Genomic DNA, 12,135 nt, shown 5'->3' with positions numbered 1-12,135 from the left:
TCATGTGAAGAGTTGACTCATTGGAAAAGACTCTGATGTTGGGAGGGATTGGGGGCAGGAGGAGAAGGGGACGACAGAGGATGAGATGGCTGGATGGCATCACTGACTCAATGGACGTGAGTCTGAGTGAACTCCGGGAGTTGGTGATGGACAGGGAGGCCTGGCGTGCTGCAATTCATGGGGTCGCAAAGAGTCGGACACGACTGAGCGACTGAACTGAACTGATCTTGCCATCTGGGAAGAAAATTATTTTTATTATTTTTATTATTTTTTTAAATTAAATTTTATTTTATTTAACTTTACAATATTGTATTGGTTTTGCCATATATCAAAATGAATCTGCCACAGGTATACATGTGTTCCCCATCCTGAACCCTCCTCCCTCCTCCCTCCCAATACCATCCCTCTGGGTCGTCCCAGTGCACCAGCCCCAAGCATCCAGTATCATGCATGCATCAAACCTGGACTGGCGACTCGTTTCATATATGATATTATACATATTTCAATGCCATTCTCCCAAATCATCCCACCCTCTCCCTCTCCCACAGAGTCCAAAAGACTGTTCTATACATCAGTGTCTCTTTCACTGTCTCGTATACAGGGTTATTGTTACCATCTTTCTAAATTCCATATATATGCGTTAGTATACTGTATTGGTGTTTTTCTTTCTGGCTTACTTCACTCTGTATTATAGGCTCCAGTTTCATCCACCTCATTAGAACTGATTTAAATGTATTCTTTTTAATGGCTGAGTAATACTCCATTGTGTATATGTACCACAGCTTTCTTATCCATTCATCTGCTGATGGACGTCTAGGTTGCTTCCATGTCCTGGCTATTATAAACAGTGCTGCGATGAACATTGGGGTACACGTGTCTCTTTCAATTCTGGTTTCCTCAGTATGTACGCCCAGCAGTGGGATTGCTGGATCATAAGGCAGTTCTATTTCCAGTTTTTTAAGGAATCTCCACACTGTTCTCCGTAGTGGCTGTACTAGTTTGCATTCCCACCAACAGTGTAAGAGGGTTCCCTTTTCTCCACACCCTCTCCAGCATTTATTGCTTGTAGACTTTCGGATCGCAGCCATTCTGACTGGCATGAAATGGTACCTCATAGTGGTTTTGATTTGCATTTCTCTGATAGTGAGTGATGTTGAGCATCTTTTCATGTGTTTGTTATTTTTAAATGACAGATCTTGAATTAAGAATCTTTCAAATACAGACTGGATATACTGTCACACAATGCAAAACTATGCAACTCTTAAGCTAAAGTTGTGGAAGAACACAGTAGACACAACCTATAAAATGATATATATATCCTGGTAACATGTAAAATAAGCAACTATGTGCATACAAAAGTACTAAAGGTACTTTAATATTCAATAAAAAAGTATTCAATAATCCAGATATTGAAATGATTATCTTTGAATGAAAGGTCATTTTTTGTTTTCTTTCTTTTGTGCTTCTCTGTATTTTCCAAATTACTCTTACTTTGGTAATTAATAAAAACGTATAATTAAGCAAGGGGATATAGAAAAGGTATTAGAATTATTTTTAGATAGGAAAAAGTAAATACAACTCTACCTGTGAATAAGACATCTCCACCATCTAAAGTTGCATTTTCATCTTTCATCTCTACTATGTTGAGCTGAAGTTTTTCTAGTGCTTCTTTCATCATGTCAGCCTATTGAAAATAAAATGATTCAGATTAATATTCTTACCATTTTCTAACAAGAAAACCAGTCATCTAAAACTTCAGATCACTGAATTATGCTCCCACGTGCACACAAACACACAAGCATATGCTCGTGAAAATATAAAGTGAAAATGAAGTCTCTCAGTTGTGTCTGACTCTTTATGACCCCATGGACTGTAGCCTACCAGGCTCCTCCATCCATGGAATTTTCCAGGCAACAGTACTGGAGTGGGTTGCCATTTTCTTCTCAAGATCTTCCTGACCCAGGGATTGAACCCGGGTCTCCCGCATTGCAGCCAGATGCTTTACCATCTGAGCCACCAGGGAAGCCCATGAATATATAAGTGTAGTATATATTGAACCAGCCATGATCATTTACAAGAGGAGAAATTATCTGTTAGAAATTGTCTATTTTGTCCCCTTCTAGTCTAAAATCAAGTCAATATTAGGATCTCTCTCTTTTTTGTCTATTGGAATTGACTACTTAGAGGACATTGTTGTAAGTGTGACGACTTAGGGTACAGGAGTTGAGAAATGTGGCAGACAGAATACTTAACCCAGCTACACTTGCCAGAAAAACACAAGATTTAATTTTAAATCTTAAGTCAGTCAAGAAGAATTGCACACACAGAGTAATATGTGGAAGGAATATCAATGACAATAACCAATAACTTGAAATCTCAGCCCACTGGACTGTTGTTACTGTTTTCTATTCAAATAGTTGCTAAAATATCAGAACATCTAAGGCTTCTCTGTAAATCTGAACTGTTATTTAAATTTTAACCTAGGTCTCTACAGGTGATTAATAAATACAATAATTGTAATCAAACCAAATAATAACATAAAATGAATTTCAGAGACTTTCTATGAGTTCAGGGATCAGTCTAAGGCACAGAGATACTCCAGGCTGGACTAGGGAGCACTTAGAGTAAGGTTTACTTTAATACAAGAGTAAAATTTAAGGCATAACAAATGCCCTTTGAAGCTCAAAATTTAAGTCCTTCCAGCAATTCAACAAAACAATTTAAGTATTTCTGAAGGTCTGTATAACTTTTCACATGGTAAAGACATACGTTGAGAAGACATGAATAGGGACTAAGGGAAAAACAAGATATCACATGACACTGGGAAAACCAAAAGTTCTGGCAAAAGTTCTCCCAAAATACAGCATGCCCCGTACACACAGTGAATCGTCAACGAAGAGTTTGCTGCTGCTGCTGCTAAGTCGCTTCAGTCATGTCCGACTCTGTGCGACCCCATAGATGGCAGCCCACCAGGCTCCCCTGTCCCTGGGATTCTCCAGGCAAGAACACTGGAGTGGGGTGCCATTTCCTTCTCCAATGCGTGAAAGTGAAAAGTGAAAGTGAAGTTGCTTCAGTCGTGTCCGACTCTGTGCAACCCCATGGACTGCAGCCCACCAGGCTCCTCCGTCCATGGGATTTTCCAGGCAAGACTACTGGAGTGGGGTGCCATTGCCTTCTCCGAATGAAGAGTTTAGGAGACATAAATACAGCAGAGTAACTTCTAAAGTAATAAAAACATGGACATACTTTGACAGCAAGCCTGACATTCATGCAGTCAAAAAAAAAAAAAAGTAAAGAAAATACAAAATAAAATAAATATATCATCTCATCTTTGTCCTGGAACTCATGTAAAAATTCCACAAACTAGAGTTACTCAGAACAATAAAAAATTATTTCCATGGATGAAATGGTCTTCATGTAACAAATACATCTAGTAATTTCTTTTAACAGCAGGTTTTCCTATGTAACAGGAAGTAGAATTGTTGCTATAGCATAAGAAAGAAGCAGACTAATATTTACCATGACTTGTTGGGCTACAGTGAACCCAGGAAAACCCACAACTGTTTTCTTCCGGCATCTGCCTCTGTGTCCATGGAAAATTCACTGAGTTTGGAGAAATCATGACAACTGAGCTACTGTTACCTTTGGTTTCTATTACGAATGCCACTGCTTCCCTTATAAGTTAACCTTTCAAAGGTTACTAGGAATTCAGCAATAACAAGTATTTTTTATCTGAAAAGTTTACATGTAATATTTTAACTCAGGAACTTTATTTAATTCTTAATTAAGAGTTTAAAGAGACAGAAGTAGGGAGGCTAATAGATACCAGTTTCAGGAATGCTGCACTTTAAAGTCCTATATCTTTCAAATTAAAGTTTTTAGAGGATAAAATGCATGTGGTTTTTTAAAAGTTAAACAGCTGCACCAACATGAAAAAACTGGCTTTTGTGTAAGGACTTAAAAAAAATTCAGTCATATCTATACACACAAAGTCATTAGGATAGGCCCATACCATAAACACACCTGATACTATTACTTTCAGAGTTAAGGGTATGGACAAGTTAAAAAATGTTTTAAACATTAAGTAAACAGTTTTGAGAATTGCAGGACGATACAGCATCAGATGGGCAATGCTAACCCTAGTGAAATTTCTGGAGAAGAAAACCAGAGGATCAACTCCATTCAGGACCACACACTCTTGGCAGAGTGGTTCCATGAAGCAGACAAACTTGACTGCAAACAAAACCCAGGGTTGCCCTGACATACGGCCCATCGCAAGCCAGTTATTCAGGTAGTTAGAACACTAAATATAATTATAGAAGTGGGAATTTTTGTGGAAAAGGTCCAAACCATGAGCCTTCAAGAAACTGCCCAGTCTATGGTTTCATGGCTGTGTTTAATGTTGACATAATTAAATTTCAAGAGGGAAAAAAAAAAGACCAAGCAACACCGCCTTTCACTGAGACAGTAAACTTGCAGAGTGGAAATTAGCATTACTCAGGGTGGAGAGAAACTGTCAGAACAAACAGTATTAATTCCAAAGGTTGAGTTGAATGGGTCACTTTAGCCCATGAAATCAGGAATAAAAACGGCAAATTAGAGAAACAACCTTAATTTTGATCCTAAAAAATTTATAAGAACTTCTTCCCTTTTCACTCGACATGCATTCTACATACAATGTTGTGTTGGTTTCTGCATACAAGACAAACAAGCCACCATTCAGTTCAGTTCAGTCGCTCAGTCGTGTCCGACTCTGTGCGACCCCATGAACCACAGCACCCTAGGCCTCCCTGTCCATCACCAACTCCCAGAGTTCACCCAAACGCATGTCCATTGAGTCGGCGATGCTATCCAACCATCTCATCCTCTGTTGTCCCCTTCTCCTCCTGCCCTCAATCTTTCCCAGCATCAGGGTCTTTTCAAATGAGTCAGCTCTTCATATCAGGTGGCCAAAGTATTGGAGTTTCAGCTTCAACATCAGTCCTTCCAATGAATATTCAGGACTGATTTCATTTATGATGGACTGGTTGGATCTCCTTGCAGTCCAAGGGACTCTCAAGAGTCTTCTCCAACACCACAGTTCAAAAGCATCAATTCTTTAGTGCTCAGCTTTCTTTATAGTCCAACTCTCACATCCATACATGACTACTGGAAAAACCATAGGCTTGACTAGACGGACCTTTGTTGGCAAAGTAATGTCTCTGCTTTTCAATATGCTGTCTAGGTTGGTCATAACTTTCCTTCCAAGGAGTAAGCATCTTTTAATACATATATCAACTCCCTCTTGAGTCACCCCCAACTCCCCCATCTTTTTTTTTTTAAGTTTATATTCTTGTTTCTTTTTGCCCCAACTTTTCTCCTCCCACCCTTTGTGACAGATTTCTTTCCTGGCCACAGGGGGTTCGGGCCACACTTGCTGCTTCTGATCATACAAACCACATGTCTTTCAAGAGCTGGTACTATTTGAGGTGGGGCTTCCCAGGTAGCTCAGTGGTAAACAATCTGCCTACCAATGCAGAAGACACAGGAGACACAGATTTGGTCCCTGGGTGGGGAAGATCCCATGGAAGAGGAAATGGCAACTCACTCCAGTATTCTTGCCTAGGAAATCCCATGGACAGAGGAGCTTGGTGTGCTACAGTCCATGGGGTCACAAAGAGTCAGACACGACCGAACACGCACTATTTGAGGTAACTGCCTTTTTCTTTTCTTCTTCCCTTGCTCCCTTTCTTTTCTGGAGTATAAATGTTAAAAAATGTAGAGTTCTTGGGTTACACATTCACAGTCACTCCTCACTCTTGGATTATGATCCAGGGCATAGGGTTAAAATCCCAGTTCTGCAATTTACTAGCCAGGTGACTTTAAGTTGTTTAACTTTTGAGCCTCAGTTTTCTCATCTTTAAAATGGGTGGCTAGTCATAATAGTGGCAACTTCCTAGGCTCTTCCTCAACATTAAATACATGCAAAACAGCATGTGATAATTGCTCAATAATACTAGATATGACTTTCGCTATTTTGATTAAAACCAGCCTGTGTGGACCCAGTGACAAATACTTGTATTATGAAACTGGCCTCCAAGAGAAAAGCTGTTGCTTTCTTTTACATTTGGATGAGTTTCTTGTGTTTTACCACCCTATAACAAATCCCATCTGCTTTCTAGTGAATTAAAATTAGTCTTTTCTGCAAAGCCAATGTAAAGTCAGGGCACAAACATTGAGGACACATTTACATTTAAATCAATCCAATTTGATTTCATTCCAGCTCCTGGAGGATGCCAGGCTATGTGGTAGATTTCTTGTATAATCTCTGCTTTGAAATAGCCCTCTGGAGGTAATACACGAGGTGGGAAGTGGGCTTGTCCTGTAAGATGTTCCACAGCACTCAAAAGAGTGTCAGCCAAGATGGTACAGAATGATTACAGTTATTGAAGACATTACACTTAAAAAGGCTCATCTAAAGAATTTCTGCTCCTTCCTGATGCCTGGTCTCCCTTTCTTACCTTTTCTGTTCTACTCTCTTCTGATTTTCTTTTATGGCTCTCACTTCTGTTCCCTCATTTGTCCTGTCATGTTCACATCATCATCCTGCCTTCTCATTTCATTCCTTTTGGGTTCTCACGGTGATGGCAAGAAGTGAGGATCTGAATACAGGCTGTCTCATTTACTGAGCAAACCTGATGGCTCCGTGAGTAAAGAATCCACATGTAATGCAGGAGACACAGGAGATGTGGGTTCAATTCCTGGGTCAGGAATATCTCCTGGAGAAGAAATGGCAACCCACTCCAGTATTCTTACCTGGAACATCCCATGGACAGAGGAGCCTCATGGGCTACAACCCAAAGGGTTGAAAAGAGTTGGCCACGACTAATGACAAAGCACAGCACTCTATCACTTATTAGCAATATGACTTGGGATGAGTTAACGTCTCTGAGCCCAAGTTTTCTAATTGGCTAGTGGGATAATGTGTTCTCTTTAATGGTGATTATGTAAGTAACAAATTAATATACAGAAAGCACCTAGTTCAGCACCTGACACATTTGTGTGCAAAACCAGTAGTATCCTTATTATTTTACCCTAAATTAACTTAGTGCTTTGGATTCTGGCTCTCTTTCGAAAAAATAAAAATAAAACATACAATTTTCATTATGAAATAAAACATTCTGATCCTAACTCTCCTTTTCTTCTTGCAAAATTCCCCCAAACACAAAATACCAAAACAAAAAAAACTTTACACGTTTTTATTGGCAAGTTGTATTCTAGAATAGTTTGCAACACACCATAATTAGTTGCAATACTCTTTATTTAGAGGCCAGCGTTTTCCAGTTAGCCCTATCCAAAGTTGTTTGATGCATATTTTCAGCAACATCCACTGTGAATGTTTCCCACCTTCCCTTCGGATGCTGTGACTGTGCTCGTGAGGCCTGATGAACCATTCTGTGCTGTGCTCCATTAAGAACTGCACCTCTGTTTGCCAAGCCACTTTCCTTTAGCTGCTTCTGCTCAATGGGCTGCCAGATGTTCTGACTACAAACGAGGCCCTTGGCATTGGCCTGTCTGCAGCTGACAGGCCTCAGTCACCTACAGTTCTGCCCTGTGATGGGAGCAGTGCTGTCAACACTATTAATACTAGGTTTTCAGTGCCCATCCATTTAAATGTTCTGAATCCCTTTGAACTCATCATATTATGGGAACTTTAAAATTATCCTGTCATCCTGGTCTAGCTCTGAAGAACTGAATAGCAGCAACATAGTTTTGTTAGTAGTGAAATGGTTTCATTTTCTCAACTTGTCACTGACTTTGTTTTGCTGTTCAGTGTTAAGTGTGACTGCTGAGGAAGTCACTCAAGAAGCAGATGTGATGTCTTCCACTCATCATGACACAGCAGGCTTGGAACTTGCATCAAAGCTGTACTGTATTGTCCCTGGTCACACAAAAACCTTCATGTGTCTATGCCACCTTCATGTTCATGGTTAATCAGTACATCTTCAGCCACTGTGGCCACCGGAACTAGCATATTTGGGTGACTTTGTAACAATACTTAACATCCATATTTTCTTTCACATGTATTTTCTCATGTGATCAACATTTCAACTTCAATAAACACTTAGTGGATGTCAACTTCAAAAAAACAAACAAACAAAAAACAAGCAAAATAGGTTGCAAAGATTGAAAAACCTCACAAAACTATAGTTCTTGTCCCTGGGAAGTTAGCTATCCAGTGGGGAAGATGTACCTTATGAATGTATAATGATAGAAAGATGAAATATTTGTTGTGATGCTCAGAATAACTCCAAAAGGTAGGAAGGGTACACAATGATATACCCATTTTACATGAGTAAACCAAGGCTAAGGGAGGCTGACTGACTTGAGTCAAGCTTCCTGAGCCCATGTTCATGTTCATCTGCACTGCACTGTGTGATCATGATTCTACTGAGGTCTTATCATAGAATGCAGCTCACATTGGAACTGGAGCTCATGTCTTCTCTTTTCCAACTCTGTACATTTAAGTCTACTCTGGATTCCATGATCTCTTCACATCAGAGATGGATGACATTTCTGTATGTTAAGGCCCTAGGATGCTAAGGTGTGATGTAATAAACAATATGAACAGGATTACAAACCACGGCAGGAATGTTTGCCAAGGATGCAAGGATGGCCAGCATTTTAATTGCCACCCTTCAACTTTGGGATGCCTTAGGTTTATTCAGTGGTTTATCCCTTAAATTTTCCACATGTACTAATGAAATTACTAAAGTTAACCAAAACCACCACCACACACACACACACACACACAAAAGATCAAAAAGGAGTTTAATATACTAAATGATTCAAACTTAAAAATTTCTAAATAAAAACATATTGAGATTCTCTTCTACATTCTAATTTTAGGGCAAAGCTCTTAGGAAGAATTTAGTTAGCAATGATAACAGCAAACATCCATATAGTCTTCCCCTGTGCCAGACACTCTACTAAGAACTCATATTGAATTTACCTAATCTTCCTTATCCAATGAAACAAGTGGTAACAGTGTTTCTGTTTTACAGATGAGAAAGCCAAGGCAAGGTTGTGACTTGCCTAGGGTCTTAGAGCAGCAGAGCTGAAATCTGACCTTAGAGAGCTTTACTCTAAAGTTTGTGTTCTTTGCTATACAATTTGTCACTAACAAAAAGACAGTTTAGCTAACCACTGTGCATTTAAATGAAAACTGTTAGAAGTGACTGTGAGAATCTATAATATCCATAAAAACATATTGTGCTGTGTGTGCTTATTTACTCAGTAATGTCCAACCCTTTGTAATACCATGGACTGTAGCCTGCCAGGCTTCTCTGTCCACGGGAATTCTTCAGGCAAGAATACAGGAGTGGGTTGCCATTCCCTCCTCCAGGGGATCTTCCCAACCCAGGGATCAAACCTAGGTCTCCTGCATTGCAGGCAGAACATATATTCACTTAAATCTATTTGTTTAAAAAAAAATGTGGACTAAGATATTCTGGAGGAGGGCGGGGACAGAGGTACAACTTTCTAGCAATGTGAACTTTGGTTTTGATTTCTAAAGATCCTAAATTTTGCTTTCCTAAGTGTATACCAACTAAGGCTAATGAATTTGAGGAGTCATCACTTCATCCTTCCAATTTCTAGATTAGATTATGAGAAATTAGTTGCAGAAAAATCTTTAAATAGTCAATAATATATTTTAATTACAGTGAGATTACAATAGCATATGGACATGTGGATACAATTCAAACCGATTCAATTAATCTGGAGAGCTTCTGAGAAGGGTTTCTGCCACATTAGGAAGTATGGTTCAGTTCAGTTCAGTCGCTCAGTCATGTCCGACTCTGTGCGACCCCATGAATTGCAGCATGCCAGGCCTCCCTGTCCAACACCAACTCCCGGAGTTCACTGAGACTCACGTCCATTGAGTCAGTGATGCCATCCAGCCATCTCATCCTCTGTCATCCCCTTCTCCTCCTGCCCCCAATCCCTCCCAACATCAGAGTCTTTTCCAATGAGTCAACTCTTCACATGAGGTGGCCAAAGTACTGGAGTTTCAACTTCAGCATCAGTCCTTCCAAAGAAATCCCAGGGCTGATCTCCTTCAGAATGGACTGGTTGGATCTCCTTGCAGTCCAAGGGACTCTCAAGAGTCTTCTCCAACACCACAGTTCAAAAGCATCAGTTCTTCGGCGCTCAGCTTTCTTCACAGTCCAACTCTCACATCCATACACGACCACTGGAAAAACTATAGCCTTGACTAGACGGACCTTTGTTGGCAAAGCAATGTCTCTGCTTTTGAATATGCTATCTAGGTTGGTCATAACTTTCCTTCCAAGGAGTAAGCGTCTTTTAATTTCATGGCTGCAGTCACCATCTGCAGTGATTTTGGAGCCCAGAAAAATAAAGTCTGACATTGTTTCCACTGTTTCCCCATCTATTTCCCATGAAGTGGTGGGACCAGATGCCATGATCTTAGTTTTCTGAATGTTGAGCTTTAAGCCAACTTTTTCACTCTCCTCTTTGAATTTCATCAAGAGGCTTTTTAGTTCCTCTTCACTTTCTGCCCTAAGGGTGGTGTCATCTGCATATCTGAAGTTATTGATATTTCTCCTGGCAATCTTGATTCCAGCTTGTGTTTCTTCTAGTCCAGCATTTCTCATGGTGTACTCTGCATATAGGTTAAATAAGCAGGGTGACAATATACAGCCTTGACGTACTCCTTTTCCTATTTGGAACCAGTCTGTTGTTCCATGTCCAGTTCTAACTGTTGCTTCCTGACCTGCATACAGATTTCTCAAGAGGCAGGACAGGTGGTCTGGTATTCCCATCTCTTTCAGAATTTTCCACAGTTTATTATGATCCACACAGTCAAAGGCTTTGGCATAGTCAATCAAGCAGAAATAGATGTTTTTCTGGAACTCTCTTGCTTTTTCCATGATCCATTGGATGTTGGCAATTTGATCTCTGGTTCCTCTGCCTTTTCTAAAACCAGCTTGAACATCAGGAAGTTCATGGTTCACGTATTGCTGAAGCCTGGTTTGGAGAATTTTGAGCATTACTTTACTAGCGTGTGAGATGAGTGCAATTGTGTGGGAAGTATGGTAGGCTTCCCATAAAGAATTCCAAGATGGTACCCAAGATAGCCACCCCCTAATGGATATGCCATGTGTAAACCTCTCCCTTTGAGTTTTGAAAGGACTTGCAAATATGATGAGTTATCACTCCTGTGATTAAGTTACATTTCACAGCACAGGTAAAGATATTTTGCAGATGTAGTTCAGGTCCTTAATCAGTTGACTTGAGTTACTCAAAACAGAGATTATCTTGGATGGGCCAGATCTAATCAGGTGAACCCTTAAAAGAGGGTTTAAAGGTCAGAGATGGAGGAGGTCAGAAGTATGTTCTCTTACTGTTCTGAAAGAAAGCAAACAGCCATGTTGGGAACTGCCTATGCAGGGGGCTTACCAGGTGGCCTCTAGGAACTGAGAGCAACTCCCAGTTGCTAGCCAGCAAAAACTCAGGGACCTTAGTCCTACAATCCTGAGGAATTGAATTCTGTCAATAACAGAATTCTGAATTAGCCTAGAAGAAGACGTAAGCTCCAGGTGAGAATACAGTCCAGCTGACAATCTGGTACACTGTGCCCAGACCTCCAACTTATAAACACTGTGAGATAATAAATAGGTGTTCTTTTAATGCTATGTTTATGATAGCAATAGAAAACTATAGAGAGAACCCCCAAATTTTTAAAAAATGTCTTTAAAAAGGCTTTGATCTGAAGCAAAATGTTGAACTAAATGTTCATTTCCAAGTTGTTCAGAATATGATGTACTAGTTCTTAAAATGTTCGTAAGAAATTCCCAAGAAAATAATGATTTCAATAAATTTAGGATTCCAGACCCATCAGTTTCCTTAATCCATTATTTTTTAAAAAGATTTATTTATTTATTTTTGGTTGCGCTGGGTCTTCGCTGCTGGGTGGAGTTTTCTCTAGCAGCGGTGAGTGGGTGCTGTTCTCTGGTTGTATGCAAGCTTCTCATTGTGGTGGCTTGTCTTGTTGTGAAGCTTGAACACAGACTTCAGTAGCTGTGGCTTGTGGCCTCAGTAGTTGGTGCTCCCCGGCTCTAGAGCACAGGC

General features: G+C 40.0%; 1 protein-coding gene across 2 annotated transcripts in view; it reads right to left on the bottom strand.

Annotated features, from left to right (window-relative positions):
• DDAH1 (dimethylarginine dimethylaminohydrolase 1) overlaps positions 1 to 12,135 on the bottom strand; it is a 156,812-nt gene that overhangs the window by 43,569 nt on the left and 101,108 nt on the right. For both annotated transcript variants that reach the window (NM_001102201.2, XM_024989573.2), the window contains 1 exon segment: positions 1,585 to 1,684. In NM_001102201.2, the coding sequence (NP_001095671.1) occupies positions 1,585 to 1,684 (100 nt within the window).

Source organism: Bos taurus, chromosome 3 (assembly GCF_002263795.3).
Source record: "Bos taurus isolate L1 Dominette 01449 registration number 42190680 breed Hereford chromosome 3, ARS-UCD2.0, whole genome shotgun sequence".
Lineage (NCBI taxonomy): Eukaryota > Metazoa > Chordata > Mammalia > Artiodactyla > Bovidae > Bos > Bos taurus.
The sequence above is the reverse complement of the archived record's forward strand: the minus strand, read 5'-3'. Positions and strand labels throughout refer to the sequence as shown.